We start from the raw sequence: 23665 nt of genomic DNA on the forward strand, positions 1-23665 counted from the left end.
TGTTGCTCTAATCACAACTGTGTAAATACATGGGCATGCATATGTGTATCTATGTGTGTATGTGTTGACAATCTAAATAACTTAAAATAGGTTGTAATAGTTAATTTGTGTGTCAACTGTGCCCAGATCTGTGGTCAAACATTCTTTTGGATTGTTCAGTAAAATGTTTTGGATTAGAATAATATTTATATTTGTGGACTTTGAGGAAAGTAAATTGCCCTCCATGATGTGAGTGGGCCTCATCCAATCAGCTGAGTGCCTGGAGAGAACAAATGGACTGACTTCCCTCCCAAGTAAGAGGACATTCTGCCAGCAGGTGATCTCAGAGACTGAACTTAACTGCAACATTGGCTCTTTTCCAAATCTTTAGCCTGCTGGCCTATGGACTTGAACTGCAACATTGGTTCTTCTCTGGTCTTTAGCCTGACAATTCTGGACTTGCCAGCTTCCTTAACTGCATTAACCAATAAAAAAAAAAAATCACTATTGATTCAGACTGATTCTCTGGAGAACCTTGACCAATACCCAACATTCTCTAATTTTATATTAAGTAGTCAAAGAATAGAACTTTGTAGCAGCAAAATGTATATTATTTTTGATATGCATATGTATAATCTCAAACTTATATCTTAATGTAAAACCAAATGATTCATCTCCTTTGTTTTGTCCATTTAGTTGTATTTTATTGGGGGGGGAAAATATCTGGCCTGAATGACGTGGCTCAGTGATTGAGCATTGACCTACAGTGAACCAGAAGGTCACAGTTCAATTCCAGGTCAGGGCACATGCCAGGGTTTTGGGCTTGATTCCCAGTAGGGAGTGTGCTGCAGGCAGCCGATCAATGATTCTCTGTCATCATTGAAGCTTCTATCTCTTCCCCCCTCTTCTTTCCTCTCTGAAATCAATAAAAAAATATTTTTTAAAAATATCTGTTTATATGTATGAAAAGTGGATAACGGTTAACATAATAGATTGTGCCTTAGCTTTCAATTTCTCACTGAAAACATTTCTAGGGAGTAGGACAGGAAATGGGGAATCCTTACTAGCTGCCAATGTCCTCTTTGAGACAAAAGTGCTTGGCCCAAGTTTTAACTGTGCAGCTTCCGATATACCCTCTGCTGAAAAGTGCTTCTATTTCCCAAATAAATCCTTTCACCTGTCACCCTTCCCCCTGCCAAGAGAACAATTGTCTTAGGTATACATTTAAAAATATACTTTTGGAGACAAAATGTTCAATTATCTATGGGTTGTGGGGGGGGAGAGAGAGCCTTGGTAATTTGCTTGTATCATCTCCTTAGTACTTCTCAAATTAGAATTCTGAGGTGGTATTTCATGATAGAAAACTATAGGATAAGTGTAGTACACTCTTCTTTAGAGTCACTTTTTTTGTTTTATTTTAAAAGATCAATAAATATTCCTGGCCAGTGAGCCAAATCTGTTATTTCATAGTAAAATAAACATTAACCATATATTATGGAACAGATTACAAATTTGAATACATGTGGTAAAACTTCTGAGAAGTTGACATTTATGTAGATGAGTGGCTTTCAATGAGGTCCTAATCACCATCTACTCTCTAATATGAGTTAAGATTTTATTTTCTACTGCTCTCAGTAATACACCTTTGATGAAAAAAGTTTTAGGAGTGTGTCTTAAAATAGCTTGGCTTTAAACAGTGACAAATATTGAAGAGAAGAGGAGAGAACGAGCTCCATTTGAGAAATCCCTTTTCCTTGAGTTAAAAAGTAAACTAACAAAGTAGAGGCAATGAAAGCAGGAGGATCCAAGGTGGCTGCTCAGGTAGACACCTAACTGCAGCAGCACACAACAATTTCAATGGAATACAACTAAAATGTAGAGTGGACATTGCCCAGAGCTAAAGGTAGTCAACTGACTGAAAATTCTACAACAAGAAGGAAAGAGAAAACTAGAAGTAAAATCAGAGGAGCTGAAAAGCCTAAGGTACGGAGACATGCTGCACGCGGAGAGGATGCAGCTGGAGAGGAGGAGAAGGCTGGGTGCCTGCCTGGCGTTCCCTAGCAGGAAGGAAATTAAAGCCCCGGACTGGACTGAACCCCAGAACCGGCAGCGCTGAGCCCCAGTTCTGGACCAGACCCTGGGGACCCAGGCTCGGGCAGGGAGAGACGGGGCTGTGAGGCGGAATCCCAGGGGAGCGGAGAAAAGCGGAGCCCCCGGAGTCGCGTACATTGCGTGCAGAGGACAGTCTGTTGACTATGATGCTAGACTCCCCTAGCGGGAAGGAGAAAAAAAGCTCCAGACTGGAGGAATGCGACGAGGAGCAGGAGCCCCTGCTGGACACCGGCCAGCCGGGCGCCAGCAAGGAGTCGGGCGACGGGGGCCCCCGGGGGGGGGGGGGCGTGCCCCTGGGCCTTCGACTGCTGAGCGCCGGCCATGGAGCCGAGGCTGGGGGCTGCTTACTGGGCAGCGACGACCCAGGAACAGGCTGAAGCCGCGCAGGAGCCCACGGAGAACAAAGGGGTGCCACAGGCCAACCTGCTGAGCTCCCAGGACAAGGAGGAAGAAACCGAAGAAGTTTGCAATGTGAAGAAATCAAGTGATAGCAAAAGATAGTAAAATTACTTAAGAAAGAATACAAAGAAGATCTTGAAAAATCAAAGACTAAGTCAGAACTCAACTCAGCAGCCAACATTGCAACATAAATGGGTTTAAAAAAAAAAAGGACAGAATGTTGGAACGGCGGCGGCCAGGCCTAGAGTGGCCAGGCACAAGGCAGTGGCAGCCGGGCCCGGAGCAGCAACGGCCAGGCCCCAGAGCAGCAGCAGCCAGAACCAGAGCAGCAACAGCCAGCACTGGAGCAGCCAGACCTGGGGCAGTGGCAGCCAGGCCTGAGGCGAAGGCGGCCAAGCCCAGGGAGGCCAGTCCAGGAACACCCAGGCCCGGAGAAGCTGGGCCCGGAGCAGCCGGGCCCAGAGCAGCCGGGTCGGGAGCGGCCAGGCCCGGAGCAGCAGCAGCCAAGCCTGGAGCATCCAGGCTGGGAACGGCCAGACTCGGAGCGGCCGGGCCCAGGGCAGCCGGGCCCAGAGCAGCCGGGTCTGGTGCGGCCAGGCCCGGAGCAGCGGCTGCCAGGCTGGGAGCGGCCAGGCCCGGAGCGGCCGGGACCGGAGCAACCGGGCCCAGAGCAGCCGGGTCGGGTGCGGCCAGGCCTGTAGCAGCAACAGCCAAGTCCAGAGCAACTAGGTCGGGAGCGGCAGTGACCAGACCCGGAGCAGCTGGTTGTTGGAACGAACCAGAGCAACAGAGGCCAGGCCCGGAGCAGCCAGGCCCGAAACAGCTCGCTCCTCTCCTGTCCCTGCCCACGGCTGCCTCTCAGACATGGCTGGAAACTTTTGCGGGAACTTGAGGGTCTGCTCAATCAAGTGATGAAGGCTTAGATCTGGATGTGTTGAGTTAGTATAGCGCTGGGGTGTTGATCTGTGAGTGCCTTGGGTGGGGCCTGGATGAGGCTGGTTGACCTATTTGGAAATGTCTTTTGTGTGAAATGTATCATTGGGCATGTGGAGGTATTATTGATATGAGAAAATGCTAAGTAACAGATTTACTATCTGAAAAGGGATTTACTATCGGAGAAAGGGAGGGAGGAAGAGACTGAACATAAACTGTGCACCTATGGATGAGGACAATGGGGGATGGGGAGGGGGCAGAGGGTGGGGTGGGAACCTGGTGGGGAGGGTAAGAAATGAGGAACCTTTGTAATAATATGAACAATAAAGATTGATTTAAAAAAATAAATAAATAAAAAAAAGAAAGAAAGCAATAGCTATGAACAGAGAATTTTAATGATACTGCTTTATTTTTTTTTCTTTTTCAATAAAAGACCTTTCTGATAAATGATAGTACTACAATCTTTTTAATTTTAGTTCTCATTTTATCTACCATTTACAGAGAACTTTGAATTCTAGGTCACTGCATAAATTTCCATATTTATTTTGTTCAACATCTCTGTGAGACAGACATAATAAATAATCTAGTAAGTGACAAGCATTTGCCTTCAGTTCGCCAAAGCCGTGGTTTTGATACTCCCACCGTTTTTGTTATCCTGGTTTAACCGGCAAAGCACATTTATTGGGTAGTAGATATGTCAGAAGTGAAGGGATTCACATTCAGATAATACTGTGCTGTTGTCTTCAAAGAAGTCCATTTTTCATGAGCCTGCAATAAAAGGAAACTCAAGTCATGATCTCTGAGTATGTAGAACACGGGTATCAATTATTCTGATTATCATATAGATATTTTCCAAAAGACTGAGAGAAATACAATAGAAGAATAATTGCAAGTAAGGTTTGGTTTTCATACTTTTAGTTATCTGTTTACTTCATTGATGAAATGTTTTTAGTATTCACAGGGCCATGGTACATGGTACATTATAGGATCTGTCAGTTGATCACAGCCCAGATGTATAATTATAATCAGGAGTATATTTGAAAATTTGAATATTCCATAAGGAAGACACAGCCTTCCAGTCTATGTAATTATTTAATTTGCCAAATAAATAAAGTCTTCTTTTAATACCTCTAGATTATGCATGTAGGAGTAAAACAGGCATAAAATTAAATGCATTATTCAAGCTGCTGGTTTCCATCAGCAAATGCTAAGCAGAACCAAGCTGATCCTGCTAGACCAGTAAAAACCCAGGTATCTGAAGTAAGGAGAGGTCCCAAGCCTCAGGAAAAACACAGAAATTCAACTTTTACAATGATTTTATCTATCATCTATCTATCTATCTATCTATCTATCTATCTATCTATTAATTTTGTTGTTAATCTAAGGATATTTTTCCATTAATTTTTAGGGAGAGTGTAAGAGAGAGGGGAAGACAGAGAGAAACATCAACGTGAGAGAAACACATTGATTAATTGCCTCTTGAACTGGGCCAGGGAGGAGCCCACAACCATGCTCTTGACTGGAATCTAACCTGGGACCCTTTGGTCCACAGGCCAATGCTCTATCCTAGGGGTGTCGAACTCAATCAGAGAAGGGGCCAAAATCTAAATTCAGCCTAAATCGTGGGCCGAATGGTTTACTGAACAGTCATAAACTGACAATGTCATAAACTGACAGCGGAGTGCAGTGATGACAGCGCGGTGCGGGCCACATTGCAAGGCCTGGCGGGCTGGATTTGGCCCGCGGGCCTTGTGTTTGACACATGTGCTCTATCCACTGAGCCAAACTGGCTAGGCCTATAATGATTTTATACAACTTTTATTTTTTAATATATTTTTTATTGATTTTTTACAGAGAGGAAAAGAGAAGGATAGAGAGCGAGAAACATCGATGGGAGAGAAACATCGATCAGCTGCCTCCTGCACACCTCCTACTGGGGATGTGCCCGCAACTAAGGTACATGCCCTTGACCAGAATCAAACCTGGGACCTTTCAGTCCGCAGGCCCACGCTCAAGTTTTATACATGGTGGTAGTGAAAATCTAATACATGTGGAAAGAAAGAAAGAACAAATCAGTGAAGGAATTAATTGCTATACATCCTCATTTTCTAAATTGCTGAGTTGTGAGAGGGAAATCATGACTGAAGGAAATCATGAGAGTGATTGAAATCTTCAGATAATTTAGCAATTTCATTTGCCTGGAGTTTCAAAGTGTTCTTCCATCAAAAAGAGGAAATAAAACTGGTGAATGCAAGTTTCTTTTTTATTTCTCTTGGAATGAGTGTACAAATGAATAGGAAAATGTAAAAAAGACAAGCAAATGAAATGACATTAAAAGCATGGGTAATTATAACAGAGAGAAGTTAGCTGCTGAACAACTGAGAGAGAACTAAAATGTGACCGCAATCTATCCATCCACCTACCAGAATGAAATCATTTATTGAGACTTGACTGCATAACAGTCATTTTAGTAGCTCCTGAGAATAATTATTTTGATGTAGAAGATTTGCACTTTACCTTTGTAACCTAAGTAGGAAGGTTGGGTGCATGAAACAAATAATTTCAGTGTGACATTTTGTGAACTATTCACACACAAATGCCCCCCTGGAAAGCAGGGAGAGGCATCAGAAAGGAGACATTTGATCTTAGTTTTAAAAGTAGATATGGAGCCAAAATCGGTTTGGCTCAGTGGATAGAGTGTCAGCCTGCGGACTGAAAGGTCCCAGGTTTGATTCTGGTCAAGGGCATGTACCTTGGTTGCGGTCACATTCCCGGTAGGGGGTGTGTAGGAGGCAGCTGATCGATTGATGTTTCTCTCTCATCGATATTTCTATCTCTCCAACTCTCCCTTCCTCTGTAAAAAATCAATAAAATATATTTTTAAAAAGAAAGGAAGGAAGGAAGGAAGGAAGGAAGGAAGGAAGGAAGGAAGGAAGGAAGGAAGGAAGGAAGGAAGGAAGGAAGGAAAGGTGGAGTTCACCAGACAAAAGTCACTTTATGGAGAGGAAAAGGCAGATATAGCTCATGGCAGATGGAGAGGAAAAATCAGGACTAGGTTGGTGGTGTGTTGAAGCCAGCTGATGTGATGCCTATTTAAATGAAAATACCTGACCAGCCAGTGTGTATTCCCACGTATTCGGACTGTGATCTGGGTCCCAGTAATTCTGCAAATATATGTGTCTTTTGAGATGTAGGAACTGGTTTGCTGGATCTTCCAACAGAAATGGCGCTCCCAATGCTCCTGTGATTCAGAGTACAAGAGCACAGCATCTTTTAGGGCAACAGTTTACGTCTCAATGTTTCCTCTTAAAGAGACAGAGCTGTGGTCCTGGAAAAATGGGCACCTAAGAAGGAAACCTTGGAAAAGTTTTGCCTGGAGGGAGGTGGCTGCTCCTAAGTCCTTTGCCACCATTGTACTGACACCACTCTGTGTGAGTTGTAGACGGCACAGCATGAAAGCTGGTGCTGTGTGGTGTGGATAGAGATTTTCAGAGTTTCTGACATGCATGGGAGCCCACAGAATCAAATTCCAGCCCTATCACTATTTTAGGCAAGTTGTTTGATTTCTCTGAGCTCTAGTTTTCTTATATGTAAAATGGTATAGTTAAAACAATAACACAGTAACAAAATAACATTGGATTGCCATTAGAATTGGAAAAATTAATAAATATAAACTACCTGGCTCAACCCTGGCAGTCAACAAGCCTTTTAAAATAGAACATATCTTTCAGTTTAAAGTAGATTGCTCAGAAATCTGGCACCATACTTAAAATTATTAATATCAATAAAGCCATCATTAAGTCAAACAGACCTATGTTTTCTATTTCCACACTTCAGGATTTAAAAAAAAAAAAGATGATTATTTTAAAAATCTAAACTTCCTTAAGATCTTGAAATTTTAACAGTCTATATTGTGTTTTTATTCTTAAAGAAAACACAATAAGGTTCATAGTTGTAAGTTGAATAAATAAAAAGGAAAACACGCAACCTTCACCTATATGTAACAATACAGTCTGTTTATTGCTTGTGATAAAGAAGCATTTATTACAAATCTAATTGTGAGCTTGTTATGTTAGGCACTCTACAAATTCATTATTAAACAGATATCTATTGACAAATACTCTGTATGAATCGGGGTAAGTGAGTTTTGAGGTACGATATTTCTCTTTAGAAAAGAAAAAGGAAAAGCTTAAGATACAAAACAAGAGAATATAAGATTTGGGCTAAGAAAGTTTTGGAGAAGCTTATATTACTGAGCACTAGGGTTCTGGGACACAAGCAGACATTTTCATGGTCAAGAAATTGCTTAACTTATTCCTTGAAGAAAATATTAAATTAGCTTCATGGGAGAAGGGACAAGACCTTTCATTTTAAACGTTGGAATAATGAGAGCAAAAGTCATTGTCAATCTATAAGACAAATCTCTGAAAACAAGTATAGACACACAAATATTAACAATATTAGCTAGCACTTATTGAGCATGGTGCTAAATTCTTTGCCTGAATTACCTTATTTAATACTCACAACAAACCTAAGAAATAGCATTGTCAATCATTTCATTTTGGAGACACAGAAACTAAGTCATAAAAAACTTAAAAAAATATGTTGGAGGCCACACAGCCAGTGAGAGGCAGAGATGAAATACTCCCTTCGGAGCTACTGCACTATATTATGATTGTGAGCCAGGAATACTTGGGGCCATATACCAGTAATAATAATAATATTAAAAGTCTCATGCATTATAGACAAAAAGAAACAACAGTTACTTACACTTTCTCTATGATCGCATGCTTTTCCAAGCTTGGCCTTGAGCTCTAAGCAGGGTTCTGATTATTAGCCCTATTATTTCCACTTTAACTTGCCAATCCAGTAACCTCTGGTTGCAAATGAGTGTCTATTGAAAATGACAGCTTCTCTGGATACTATACATCAATCAGGCTGCCTCTAGATGCAAAACACTACTACTAATGCAGGATTGAAAAATGATTCAGACACATTCCTCATTTATAAAATGTTAGCAACTTTAATTATTCAATGATTTAAAAATAAAAGACAAAAGTCAACCTCAGAAGATTTTAGTAACAGATGTCAGAAATAATTCTGGCCTGCTGCTAGATAATTTAGTTCAATACAGTCAAACCAGATGGTGATGGGAGCCATTCTCTAAGATTGTCCCCAAAGATCACTGCCTCCTGGTATTCATATTCTGGATGGTCACCTCTCTCACTTAGTAAGGCTGACCAGTGTGTGCATAATATGTGATATCACAATGTGTGATTTCTGGGGCTAGGAAATAAAAGCTTATAGCTTCTGGCTTGCCCTCTTCTTGGATCCCTTGCCCTAAGGGAAGTCAGTCTTCTACCAACAACCATGTAAGCCAGGCACTGGGAATCTGATGCTTTTGCTCCAGTCAAGCCCTCAGATAAGGACAGCTCCCACTAGCATCTTTAACTACAACCTCATGAGAGATCCTAAATCAGAATCATCAACCTATGCCACTCACAAATTCCTGACTTTCAGACACTGTGAAATAATAAATGTTGATTGTTTTAAGCTGCTAAGGCTTGGGGAAAGCCATAATAGATAACTAATGCAATGCATTATAAGCACCTACTTATATCACGGAAACTGCTAATCAACAGAATTGAGACTAGGATAAGGCAAGTGAAGCCACTAGGCATCAAATAATAAGCAAGAACTCACTCTCAGGGTTATGCAAATGTACCATAAGACTGCCACTTGCCTCACCCTTATTTCAACTGGATGAAAAACACTGCACTAAACAGGGTTCTAATTATTAGCCCTATTATTTGTAGTTTAACTTGCCAATCCAGTAACCCCTGGTTCCAAATGAGTGTCTATTGAAAATGACAGCCTCTCTGATAATCACCACTGCATGGAAAGATAAATAAACAAACAAACTAACAAAAACAAGTAAAAACCCCTTGCCTCTAAGGCATTCATATTCATATTATAAATAATTACAGGAAGATATATTGTGATTAGACCTTCAAAAGGGAGAGTGAATAATTTGAATATTGCATGGAGGCTGCATAAAGAAATTAGTTTTGAGTTGAGCATCGAAGAATATGTAAGGTTTCACAGCTAGGAGGAAGGAATGACAGCAAAGAGCATGTATTCCAGGCTGAAGAAGATAAAGAGCTTAGAGCAGAGGAGCAAGATAAGTTTCAGGTTCAATGACCCTCACTTTGTCAGTGTGATAGAAGGTAACTGTGGTATAGATGTATTAAAGATAATGTTGGAAAGATAATCTGGAGCTTGATTCTGAAAGATTATTACTGTCATACCAAGGACTTTGGGCTTTAGTCTGTAAATAATGATTTATGTGCCAGGAAATGATCAGGACCAGTTTTACTAAAAAAAATTGATTGTGATAAAATATACATAAATAAAACATACCATTTTAAGCATTTTTAAGTATACACTTCAGTGGTACCATGTACACTCACAATGTTGTGCAACCGTCACCACTATCTCTAGAACTTTTTCAGTATCTGAGATAGAAACTCTACTCTTCAACAATAATTCCCATGGTCCTCTACCCCAGCCCCTGGTAAATACTTTTTTACTTTGTATCTCCAGGAATTGGTTTATTCTAGGGACCTTAGATAAAGGGAATCCTGTAATATTTGTCTTTCTGTGTCTGACTTATTTCACAAAGTATAATATCTTCAAGTTTTATCCATGGTGTGGCATATGTCAGTCAGCCTTTCATTCCTTCTTAAGGATAATTATTTTGTTTCGTATATGCCAACATTTTGCTTATCCATTCATAGATTTACTTTTGACAACTCCTCTGTCAGTGTTATGGAGAGTAGCTGGTAAAAGGAAGAGAGTTAGAGTGAAAGAAACAAGGTCAGAGGCCCTTTGAATAATCCAGACAAGAGGTAAGTAGGTGACAGAGGGATAGAAAGACAAAATGGACTGGGAGGGAACTGGAAATTCCCATTCATTTAGGCTGACTAGTATGGACTGACCAGTATTACATTTTTGGTTTCAGATGAAATGTGTGACTTTCCATAGGTGACTTTCAGATTTCTCTTTATTACATTTGAATCAAAAGTGTTCTACACTTTTGTACACTAACTCTGTTTTTAAAAAGTTGTTTTTTTAAAACAAAGGGAATGGCTAGGTAAAGCAATTTTGATACCCTCAATATCAAATAAATATTTTGAAACAAATTATGCTTAGGATATAATTTACAGATGAAAAAAATCATAATCATTCTTAAGATAGTTTTATTTAGAATCATGCAAAAGTAAAACCAGTATTCTGCATCATTATCCTAGTGCATCATACAATTGCTAAGAAAAACATTGCTATTACATCAATCTTGGCTGAGAAGTATGCTTTAAAATATAAGCCCAAGCTATTTTAAGCTCTAATAATTCTGTCTTTTGTAAATCTTTTTTTTTTTCTCATGGAAAATGTTTTACTCATATAATCTCCTCCGGCACCCCTCTCCACCTCCCAGAACAAAGTGCTTACCTCAGCATTATGCAACCAACAAGCATCCATAAATATTAACTGATGGTGATAATAACATCACCCAGGAGAGAGACAGAAAGTAGTATTTATTATTCCACTTTACAAATGAGAAAATTGCCACATGGAGATAAAATGACTCACTCAAGGTCACATAGTAAGTCAATGGCAAGACTGAAAATAAAATGTAAGTTATACACAAGGGCATGCTATTATCCTCTCTGCTTGAGAAATCTCTCCTCCCTTTTTCAATCTGCCTGATCATCCTTGAAAGTTAGTGAGAACAAAATCAGAGTTTTGTGTTTGCAAGCCTATATAATACTGCTGGGGTTTGAAAACTGAACCCTGAGTTTTATTACCTGGTTGGCTATTAAATGGGTGTTTTTTTTTTTTTAATGTAGGCAATGTGAGTCAGGTTAATACCTTTTTAAAACTTTATAATCATAAGCTATAAAAATATATTTTCTCTATCCAAATTCCTACACACCCTCCTTTCTTTCATCCTGTATCATAGTCTTACTAAGAACTGTCAAGCTTAGTTCTACTATTGAAATCATTCTAGAATATCCTCTGCAGAAAGTTCTATGCAGTAGAAACAGGCAGAAGGAGTTCACATCTCTCTTCACACAAGCCAAGAAAAATCAGAGATGCAAAGTCTTATCCTGGCCCTGGCAGTGACTAGTCACCAAGTCACTTTTTATTCCTGTACCTCCATTATCTGTTCTGTAAGATGAGGCTGCATCGTATCATCTCTAAAGTCTCTTCCAGTTCTAATATTTTTAACCAGGATGTATTCATACCAAATAAGCCCTGAACTGAAAATGTCTTTCTCTGTGTGGTATTATGTCATCAGAGCATAGAGAATATGCTAAGTGGGCACAGCTCTTACTACTGTCAAGGAATTTACATGCTGAGGAATTCAACACTGAAACAGACAGAAATAAGTGAAAAAGAAATAAAAATAGACCTGCCCAATAATTAAAGCAAAACAAAAATGTTTTCACATTATGCACAAAGATGAGTGCCCATCACAGGCTGATGAGCAGTATGGGAGTAACGGAAGCTATATTAGAAGTGGAAAGACTCCCTATATTGCCATCACTGGGAAAGATTGAAAAAGACACTTTATTTATTTTTTTTGTTTTTTTGTTTTGTTTTGTTTTAAATCAATCTTTATTGTTCATATTATTACAAAGGTTCCTCATTTCTTCCCCGCTCCACCAGGTTCCCACCCCACCCTCCGCCCCCTCCCCATCCCCCATTGTCCTCATCCATAGGTGCAGTTTATGTTCAGTCTCTTCCTCCCTCCCTTTCTCCGATAGTAAATCCCTTTTCAGATAGTAAATCAGTTACTTAGCATTTTCTCATATCAATAATACCTCCACATGCCCAATGATACATTTCACACAAAAGACATTTCCAAATAGGTCAACCAGCCTCATCCAGGCCCCACCCAAGGCACTCACAGATCAACACCCCAGCCCTATACTAACTCAACACATCCAGATCTAAGCCTTCATCACTTGATTCAGCAGACCCTCAAGTTCCCACAAAAGTTTCCAGCCATGTCTGAGAGGCAGCCGTGGGGCAGGGGCCTGGCTGCTCCGGGCTTGGCCTCTGTTGCTCTGGTTCGCTCCACAACCAGCTGCTCCGGGTCTGGTCACTGCCGCTCCCGACCTAGTTGCTCTGGACTTGGCTGCTGCTGCTCCCGGCCTGGCCGCTCCCAGCCTGGCAACCGCTGCTTCGGGCCTGGCCGCACCCGACCCGGCTGCTCTGGGCCCGGCTGCCCTGGGCCCGGCCGCTCCGAGTCTGGCCACTCCCAGCCTGGATGCTCCAGGCTTGGCTACTGCTGTTCTGGGCCTGGCTGCTCCCAACCCGGCTGCTCTGGGTCCGGCTTCTCTGGGCCCAGCCACTCCGGGTCTGGGTGTTCCTGGACTGGCCACCCTGGGCTAGGCTGCCTCCACCTCAGGCCTGGCTGCCACTGCCCCAGGTCTGGTTGCTCCAGTGCTGGCTGTTGTTGCTCTGGTTCTGGCTGCTGCTGCTCTGGGGCCTGGCCGTTGCTGCTCCGGGCCCGGTTGCCACTGCCTTGTGCCTGGGCACTCTAGGCCTGGCCGCCGCTGTTCCAACATTCTGTCCTTTTTTTGTTTTTGTTTTTAAACGCATATATGTTGCAATGTTGGCTGGTGAGTTGCGTTCTGACTTAGTCTTTGATTTTTCAAGATCTTCTTTGTATTCTTTCTTAAGTAATTTTACTATCTTTTGCTCTCACTTGATTTCTTCACATTGAGAACTTTGGTTTCTTCCTCCTTGTCCTGGGAGCTCAGCAGGTTGGCCTGTGGCACCCCTTTGTTCTCCGCGGGCTCCCGCACTGCTCCAGCCTGTTGCCGGGGTCGGCGCCGCCCAGGAAGCAGCCCACAGCCTTGGCTCCATTGCCCGCGCTCAGAGGTCGAAGGCTCAGGGACACCTCCCCCACTGGGGGCCCCGTCGCCCGGCTCCCTGTCGCATTCCTCCAGTCTGGAGCTTTTTTTTCCTCCTTCCAGCTAGGGGAGTCTAGGATCAGAGCCAACAGACTGTTCTCTGCGCACAGTGCGCGCGACTCTGGGGGCTCGGCCTTTCACCACTCTCCCAGGACTCCACCTCACAGCCCCGTCTCCCCCTGCTCGAGCCTGGGTCCCCAGGGTCTGGTCCAGGACTGGGGTTCAGAGCAGTCCGGACTGAGGCTCAGCGCCGCTGGAGGCTTTGTTTCTTCTGGCTAGGGTAATCCAGCATCAGAGTCAACATTCAGTCCTCTGCGTGCAATGTGCGCGCGACTCCGGGGGCCCTGCTTTTCGCTGCTCGCCGGGGATTCCGCCTCACAGCCCCGTTTTAGTTGTAATTTTGAAATTGTTGTGTGAGGCAGCAGTTTAGATGTTTAGCTATGTCGCCATCTTGGTTTCTCCTATCCTCAATCTCTTAATGGGCCTCAGAAACTCTGCAATGCGGGGCAAGATATTTTCCAATGGAGTGGGTGTCAACTGTTTTCACCCCTGGCAAAGCCCCCTCAGTAGCAAATGTCTGTCTCTATGCAGTGTCCACTTTTCAGCCTCAGTTATAAGGGTTATCTCCAGTATTCTATGTATTTTTTTAATTAAATTTTTATTGTTCATATTATTACAAGTGTTCCTTTCCCCCCCCTTTCCCACCCCATCCTCTCCCCTTTCCCCACCCCCCATTGTCCTCATCCATAGGTGCACAATTTATTTTCAGTCTCTTCCCACATCTCCCTCTCCCCTTTTCCCCAAGAATCATCAGTTCACTCCCCTTCCATACCTCTGATTCTATTATATTCAACAGTTAATAGTGTTCCTCAGATTTTTTTTTTTTAGTTTCCTTGGTTTTTAAATTCACTTGTTGATAGTTACGTATTTGTTGTTCATAATTTTTATCTTTATTTACTTTCTCTTCTGAAAGAACCCCCTTCAGCAATTCATATAATTCTGGTTTGGTGGTGATGAACTCCTTTAGCTTTTTTTTTATTAGTGAAGGTCTTTATCTGACCTTCGAATCTGAGTGATAGCTTTGCTGGATAGATTATCTTTAGCTGTAGGTTCTTACTATTCATCACCTTGAATATTTCTTGCCATTCCCGTCTGGCATGCATGGTTTCTGTTGAGAAATCAGCTGACAATCGTATAGGTGTTCCTTTATAGGTAACCACCTGCTCTTGCTGCTTTTAATATTCTCTCTTTGTCTTTTGCTCTTGGAATCTTAATTATGATTTGTCTTGGTGTGGTCCTCTCTGGATTCCTTTTATTTGGAGTTCTGTGTGCTTCCTGGACTTGTAAGTCCAATTCTTTCACCAGGTGGGGGAAGTTTTCTGTCACTATTTCTTTCAGTATGTTTTCAATATCTTGCTCTCTTTCATCTTCTGGGACCCCCATAATTCTGATGTTGGATCGTTTGAAGTTGTCCCAGAGGTTTCTTACATCATCTTCAACTTTCTGGATTCTCTTGCCTTCTAGCTTCTGCAGAGTAGTGTCTTCTGGCTCTTTATGTTACAAATCTTTGACTTGATTCTTGCGATCTTCTATTCTGTTTTTAGGACTCTGTATAATATTTATTATTTCGGACAATGTATTCTTTATTTCTTGTTGATCCCTTATCATTTCTTGTTGGTCCCTTTTCATATCCTCATAGGTCTCATTTATTTTATCGGCCTTTTCTAGGAGACTCTTGAAAAACCTTATAAGTGTGGTTTTGAACTCTATATCCAGTTGCTTTTTGTCCTCCATTTCTTTCGTTTGTGATCTATTTGGTTTAGGCATTTTCGCAGGCAGCTTTCCTGATGGGGCGGGGTTTCAGGATGGAGCCTACAGCCTTGGCTTCTGTCAGCCCCGCTCTATGTGACTCCTGAGACTCAGGGTCCTTCAGTACTTGTTGCAAGCACCTCTGAGAGAAAGGTGCCCTCGATTTTCGCCTGCTGCCAAACTGTCTATGCTCTCCCCCAATGAGTCTGGTATTGGGGTTCAGTTCAGTTGGAAGTGGAATTGGAGGTGGCGTTCAGAGCAGTCTGGAGCCCCTGTCTCCTTCCCGTCAGGGCAATCCCGCGGCACAGCCAGCCTCCCTTCTCTGCGCGCACTGTGCGCGCCTCCGGGACCTCTTCTCGCAGTTCCCTGGGGTTCCATCTTACAGCCCAGCTCCCTATGGGTGAGCCTGGGTCCCTGGGGTCTGGCCTAGAATTGGGGTTCAGAGCAGTTGGAGCTGGGCCCAGCACAATCGGAGCTTTTATCTCCTTTCCGCTTGGGAACGCCAGCCAGGCACTCGGCCTCCCTCCTCTCCGGCTCCCTCCTCTCCGCGCGCCGCGTGTCTCCGTACCTTGGGCTTTTACAGCTCCTCCGCGCTTCCTTCTGGTTTTCTCCTTGCTTTTTGTTGTAGGATTTCCAGTCAGTCGACTTTCCTGTAGTTCTGGGTAATGTCCATTTTATATTTTAGTTGTATTTTATTGAAATTGTTGTGTGCTGCTGCGGCTAGTTGCCACCCGAGCAGCCATCTTGGATTCTCCTGGGTTTGTCGAAAAAGACACTTTAAATTGGATAGTGGAGAAATGACTGACTAGTCAGTATACTAAGCATGTAACCATGAAAATAATACTTGTGGTAGGAACCCATACACTAAAAAGGTCAATGTGAATTAATGTGAAACTTAAGATACACAATGAAAGGGCAGAGATTGGTGGCAGATTCCTGTTTTCTTCAATTTGGACTAATCCCAGGCCTCTCTTTTTCCCTTTATGTGCTCTGCCCCTCAGGAGGGGAAGTGCTTCATTTAATTGGCAAGTGCAAGAGGCATAAGTTGGCATGTCCAGCCCACTCTTCCGTTTTTCTTGGGAGAGTGAGCTGCCCTCAGAGGGCACACTTTATGTTTTGGTTCTGCAACCTACAATTGGGTATGAAATTTGCCCAGTTGTGGGTCTAGTCATCAGGCCTGTTATGTACTTACAATGAGAGAATAACATTTACTATTCATGATTTTTATTGGATATGGTCTCAGCCCATGCCCTTAAATATTGATGTCTTTAAAAATAGATAATATAAGTATCTAGGCAATTATATGTGCACATAAATTAAGTACTGAAAGTATAAATGGCCACTAGGAATTAAGCACTAGAGAAGATCTGGAGAAAAGGATATACAAACATTCTCCAAGACCTATATAAATGTAGGGAATTTTTTTTTTTAATTTTGTGAAAGATTAAAATACTAATGTTTAGGTTCATAATTTTTAGACTTAAATATTTTATTCTTTGTGTTAAGTAAATTTTATTCACAAATAATAAAATAGCTATTTTTTTTCTTTCCATTCTACACTTTGGTCACTGACCAAAACTTCATGGTGGAAGATAAAATAGTTATATTTTAATAGAATGGATTATTATATTTTGCTGAAATTCAGATAAAAATTAGTGAGAGAGAAAAGTAGAGCAACAAAATATGGGTTGTGAGATAAAAAGATTGAAAAAGAAAAAAAAAGAAGAAGAGAGAAATCAAGAAAAGAAATCAAAGAAAGAAGAGAAAAAAGAAGGGAGGTTGCAAAGTATAAGAAGTCATGAGAAGAACAGGACACAAAGTAGCAGTAAGATGAGAGAAGCAAGGAGGTTTGATGGACATGCACTGGGGGGGAAAAAATGAGGCACTGGACTGTGGGACCAGCTTTCAAATCGTCAGCCGCATAGTAAGCCATCTGTTATTAAAATGTTTTGTAACTGAACTTTTAACTCAGAGACTTCAACTTTATTGACGTCACAATTGCTGATGTGTTGAGTACTTTGAAATGTAAACAGAAACTTGTATGGCTTGAGTTCAACTTCCATCTGTTTTGACCTGCTCTCAGTATACAGCCACATTCACGCTCACTCTCCTGGCCACATACTTCCCTGGGATATATTTTGGAACCAGCAGACATTTTATTGGTCTTTAGTCACATAGACAGAGAAATTTGTAACTCATGAATAACAGCATTTTGCATGATCCCATATGAGGCTTTCTGGGTCACTGCCTATGTGTGTTGATCGGATTCCCAACTCTAACATCATGGCAAAAGATTCCACGTGGGAAGGAAAAGAGTTGTTTTTTTTTTTTTGTTTGTTTTTGTTTTGTTTTGTTTTGTTTTGTTTTTACAACATTCAGCGTGCTCAATGAATCTAGTCATAGGCAATGACTTTTTCTTTTTCTTTTTTTTTTTTTGTCCAACCAAGTTATTTATCAGTTTATTCTTACTATCCACTTTTTTCAAAGCAAGATCAACCTTAAGCCAAAGTGAGTAGGTAAAATTAAGATTTAAAAAAAAATAAAAATCTTATAAAAGAAATCAAGAGTGTATCAAGGAATATAAACTTTCCAAGAAATTGGAGGGCTGCAGGCCTGAGGGAAAAGGGCCATTCCTTTCATGAAGATAAAACAAAAAGGAGGAGGTTGGAGGTGCTGACAGGGTCGTGGAGAAGAAAGTGTAAGTTTAACAGCTCTTGTTAAAAGAAACCAAACCAAACAAACTTCATGATAAATTGGTTACTAACTGTGGGCTTAAAAACAGGAGTTTAAACTATGCTAGAGAAACAGGCTGAAGGCACTTTTGGTTTTCCTCTGTCTTAAACCAGAAATCATACTTGTACTTTATAGATAGTCCTGATTACAGGCCAACATTAAGGATATAACTCCTCTCCCTCCCCATCCCCTCAATTGTTTCATATATGAGTCAACCCCAAGAACTGGTTTACATATTCAGTAAACACTTTCCAAATATGTGTATTTTCTATATTTCCTCTTTCTGAGATATGGGGCTATTTGATTTTATTTCATCCCACTGAGGTGGGATATGCTGAGTTCAGGACTTCTTTTTCCCTTCAGTACAACTAGGAACTGTCATAGAACAATCTTCGGTTATATCCTGGTCTGGCTATTTCCTCAGATAAAGTCACCCAGCTCCCTAACTCCGGACCTTTACTTGTGGAACCAATGGCTATAATACTGGCTCTATTTCTTTTTCAGGAGGAGATCTTGCTGTGTGCTCTGCTGCCTCTCCTATCTCTGCATAGCCCATATCTAGCACTGTAGTGCCAGAGGGGACAGTTTGTAAAAAGAAGAGTTTTGTTCTCAAAAGACCTGGATGTAGAATTTGTATGTGAATTACCATCCTATTGAATAACTGTGTAGTTTGGTCATTTATCTTGTCTAAGTCTCAGTTTTATTTTTGTGTAACGAGAATCATAACATCTATTTGCAGAGTGATTCTGAGAGTTGAATTAAGGTAACATATGGACTACCTCTGACACATAATAAAGGCTTAAAGTAGCAATATTTGTTGATTTATTATAGGAGAGAACAATTTTGACCTAAATGCTAAAGAAAGAGTTGCTTTGTTTTGTAATCAAATTATGACACTTGACTTCTAATTCTCTGACTAGGAAATCATCTCCAATGTGTAAGTTACTATTTTGAGAAAATCAATAAAATAATTTGGGGACTTTGCCCAGAAGTGTAATTACTTGAATAAGACTATCATTTTTAGCTTCAGCAGTCCCATTAGGAAAATAGATAATTAGATCTTTTCCCTATTTACTTTAAATTAAGTTCCAGATAAAAGTAATTTGTTAGACAACTAATCTGTAACAGAGAAAACTTTTTTTAAATAACAGAAACAAACAAAATTTTTAAATTGTTGTTTTCTTATGATAAGCAGAAGGGCTCCAGGGAGGAATAGATGAATAGGCTACATTCTTATATAAAAAAGGGAGGGAGGAGTAGTAAAGAAAGTTGATTCAAGCTAATATTTTCCTACTTCAGAGGTGTACCATTTAGAAAATGTTGGTTAAATTAGTTACTAGTTTAACAAATGAACTGGATTCTAAGACTTCAGTCTCTTCCTGCAAGCAATAAAAGCTTCTTTCCTGAGATCTGAAAGGCACCTGCAGTGTCAACAGTCCTCTGTCCTTAATTTCTGATCTCAGCTTGTATCTTCAATGACATAAACTCAGTCATTCATTCATTTATTCACTATTAAGTGAAGTGAGTCAAAGCAGTTTCTTTATAGGTAGACATATTTGTATCTCAGCTGGGGTTAAAGTTAATTCCAACTTCTAAGTGCACAAAAATCACTTTTACAGAACCATTTTGCCTTTGCCAGATATTTTTGACCCTGTAGTGTTCACAGGGGAATGTGGACCAGATGCAGTGCTTTTAGCCTTGCAGTTATCCACTGTCACCCACTTTAAAGTCAATTGCATGGATCAGCAGTCAAGGCAAAGCGTTTTACTGATGGATTATAACTAGCCCATGGCTTCAGTTTGCAGTGTGCTCCTCACTCATTCAAACTGAGCCAAACTCACTTTTCTCATCCGGAGATATAGACTGTAACTTGGTGTGATGATAATTGCTTTATATTAATGTGGTTAAAAATTTACAAACCACAGACGGGTGGACCTGCATTACCACCATTTGTTCACCAACCAGATCTGAAATATCATGGCTGGCATGTACACATAAGGAACTATCTGGCATTGAAATTGGGACTCAAAAGAACTGTTGGCCCAGAAAGGAACTCACTACAGACTGATTCATTTGCCTCTCAGCATAACCATTATGGCTTGTTGCAGTTTAGGTTCTTACAAGGGCATTTCTTGGATCACATGATTTCACACATCTAGAGGAAATAATGAACAACATAGACAGACCCTGAGAAATACAACCAGCGATCAGACTCTCAAACTTCAGAGGGAAAATAAGGGAGGATGGGGGTAAGGGGAAGAGATCAACCAAAGGACTTGTGTGCTTACATATGGGCCTAGCCAGTGGCCATGGACAATGGGGGGGGGGACATATCTAGGGAGGGGTTTGGGATGGGAATAGGGGAATAAGGACAATTATGTGAGACCATAATCAATTAAAAAATTATAAATAATTTAATTAAACATGTCTCAAATACAAAGTGCAATATTGATGATTAAAACTCTTTATGAAGCCCTGCCTGGGTTCAATGTAGGTCAGAGTGCAGTAAGTGGGACATGTACAGGAGGCAACCAATTCATGTCTCTCTCTCTCTCTCTCTTCTCTTCCTCTTTTTTCCTTTCTCTCTCAAATTAATAAAAACATATCCTCAGGTGAGGATTAAAAAGACCTCTTTACTAAAATTGTGGACGAAAAGGGGCCACATGCTAACCTGACTAGCTCAGGGAAGCCTGCATGGCAGTCTTGCAAACTCAAAGACCTAAAGTAACCACAAAGGACAGTCTGAAATTAAAACTTTAACTAAAAGCAGTTATGGTGGGCAGTCATTTGCTAGGCAGGTATCTTCCCTGAGAAAGATAAACTTTGATCTTAACCAAGACTGTTGTCTTTTTGCATCAATGATAACATACCTTTGGAATGTCAGGGTAACTTGTAATTTCCCCTTTTCTGAAACTTTCAGGGCACAACCAATACACCAGGGCACAGGCCACAAATTCCCTCATTGTTATTGTGTTAATTGTTGACTGTTAGTTATCCTCTGCCCATCTATCTAAAAGAAGCATGTATCTATCATTTTACTTTTATCCAATCTCAGACATATGCTTGGTTTTGCTTTCTCCCACCTCCCTAATCTATCACCAGTGGATTTCATGTAACCCACCTATGTCTCCTCCTATGGCTCCTCCTTTGATGGTAATTTGTAAAAATGGGTGAAAACCACCATTTTTCAGACCATTATGCCAATACATTGAGATTCTGTTTCCCAGCAATTGTCGACAGTTTAGCTCAAATGAACTCACAAAAATTATTTACAGGTTTGAATGTTTCTTACGTTAACAAAATTATTCACAAGCTTAGGAATAAAAGGCTAATTATGTATTCTCATATATACCTAGATTAATAGTCTAGATATAGTGCACAGTTGGTGAGAATACAGACTGGTACAGCCACTGTGGCAAACAGTGTAAAGATTCTCCAGAAAGTTAAAAATGGAACTGCCTTATGACTCAGCAATTTCACTTTGGGGTATATATTTGAAGAAACCCAACTGGTTCAAAAAATATATATGCACCCTTCTGTTACTTGCAGTGTTATTTACAGTAGCCAAGGTATGGAAGCGACCCAAGAGCCCATTAATAGACAAATGGATAAAAAAGTGGTGGAACAGATATAAAGTAGAATATTATTTAGCCATAAAAAAGAATGAAATCTACCACTTGCAACAGCATGAATGGACCTACAGTGAAATTATGCCAAGTGAAATAAGCCAGACAGAAAAAGATAAATACCATATGATTTCACTTATATGTGAAATCTAAAGGGCAACATAAACAAATAAAATAGAAACAAAAATGCTTAGGTACTGAGAACAGACTGATGGTTGCCACAAGGGAGAGGGGTTGGAGGACTGGGTGAAAAAATTAAGATATTAAGAAGTATAAATTGGAGTTTTTTTCTGTATGCATTATGGTGGGTAAGGACATATGCAGAAGAAATATAGTTATGTAACCCTTTTCTATCAATCATCCCTGAATGCAAATGAAAGTCTCCACCCAGAAAAATCCCTTTTTTAAACTGTATAACCCAGGAGTTTGAGGCCACTTTCTCTCTGGACTGGCCTACTCCTTGTTTGTAGTATATCTTCAACAAATCCCACTTTGCTTTAAAAGAAAAGAAGTACAAATTGTTAGTTATAAAATAGTCATGGAGATGTAAAGTACAGCATAAGAATCATAGACAGTAATATTGTAATACCTATGTATGATGCCAGGTAGGTACTTGAAATATCAGGAGGTTACTTAAAAAGTATATGATTGGCTAACCATTATGCTGTACACATGAAATTAAAATGAAATAACATTCAGTGTAGACTTTAATTGAAAAATAAAATTAAAATATAATGCAAAAAACAAATGAAATACAAAAAATGACTTAGATATAGATATATATCTATTTGTGTGTGTGTGTGTGTGTGTGTGTGTGTGTGTACCTCAAGCAGAGTACATAATTTTTACATGATTCTCAGAGGCATATTATAAAAGTAGAAATTTATTCTAATATAAGCATATACCTCAGAGTATTTATAAATTTCATATATTTAATTGTGAGAATAACTTATACCTTTGTGAGTATCTTCAGTTTTGGTTACAAGAAAAACAAAAGATCTCTCAGTTAAATTCAGATATAAGCCACTGAATTACTGGGCCAATTTGGCAGCAAATTATCTGGCCTCCAGTGCCTTCCTTGATCTGCCTTTAAAACAGCATCTCTCTGAGCTACTGCTTGCCCTAAAGGTTAGTGAATTCATACTCTCAAAGTACCTGGAGGTCCCAACATAATAGTACTATGTAAGTATTACAGTTTCTAAAAGGCATTTAAATTTCTTCTTTGCTCAAGGACACCAGAGCACTTTTTTGGTGGCAGCCGTTAAATAGATTTCTTAGCAACAGTAACATGTTACTATGTTAACACATAATTAGGAATATAATGATCTCTCTCTCTCACACACACACACACAAAACACACACACACACACAAACACACACACAATTAACAATAGTGTGTTCAAAAACACATAGTTTGCTTTCCTCAATGCTTTAGAATTGGTCTATGAATAAAGCCTGTTTATTCATGTCTTTAAAAAAGTCAAAAGGGTTTATCTATTGACCTAGTAGTTGTAAGACATAAATAGAAACAAATAGTTCTTACCTATAAGCAAAGTTGAACACAGAGCCACTTGAAGCATTTTAGAGGCCATGATCCTGTTTTGGAAAAAATAAAGATTTGTTTATTTTAATTTACACCAAAGAAAAGCTTTAGGGCACATTGGAACTTTCTATGAATATGGAGCTTACCTGTAATAAGTGTTAGGAGCTGAGGCAAGGCAGAGAGAGGCCGTTGCTCGAGGTAGCTTTGTTTTATCTAGCACCTGCCTTTTTACCCTTTGGACTTTTGTGAATTGACACTTTACGAGCTGTTTTTTTCATGGGTCATGTATTTGTTTACTAATTTTATCACTTGCACAGACTAATATGATGTAAAAATAAAAAAAAGGTAGAAAACTCATTTGTTGGTGGGAATATAAAATGGTGCAGTCACTTTGGAAAACAGTTTGGCAGTTTCTTATAGACCTGAGCATGCAATTGCCATACAACCCAGAGATTGCACTATTGGGCGTCTATCTCAGGGAAATGAAAACCTATATTCATACAAAAAACCTATGTAAGACTGTTCACAGCAGCTTCATTAGAATTATA

The 23665-nt window shown here is 40.4% G+C and overlaps 1 protein-coding gene across 2 annotated transcripts; it reads right to left on the minus strand.

The window, feature by feature from the left end:
* Positions 1–3798: 3798 nt before the first annotated feature.
* On the minus strand, positions 3799–23335 carry LOC311617599 (uncharacterized protein C3orf85). 2 transcript variants are annotated; one of them, XM_084874078.1, is made up of 4 exons: positions 23264–23326; positions 23118–23170; positions 6531–6664; positions 3799–4191 (listed from the first exon to the last, which is right to left on the minus strand). In XM_084874078.1, the coding sequence occupies exons 2-4, from the start codon at positions 23164–23166 to the stop codon at positions 4102–4104; spliced, it is 273 nt and encodes a 90-aa protein (XP_084730204.1). In that variant the 5' UTR covers positions 23167–23170; positions 23264–23326; the 3' UTR covers positions 3799–4101. The 2 variants fall into 2 exon arrangements, with proteins under 2 accessions (XP_084730204.1, XP_084730203.1); XM_084874077.1 differs by having other exon boundaries at positions 3817–4191; positions 23118–23175; positions 23264–23335.
* Between the last annotated feature and the right edge of the window lie 330 nt (positions 23336–23665).

This window comes from Pipistrellus hanaki (assembly GCF_964339955.1).
Source record: "Pipistrellus hanaki genome assembly, chromosome: 2".
Taxonomy (NCBI): domain Eukaryota; kingdom Metazoa; phylum Chordata; class Mammalia; order Chiroptera; family Vespertilionidae; genus Pipistrellus; species Pipistrellus hanaki.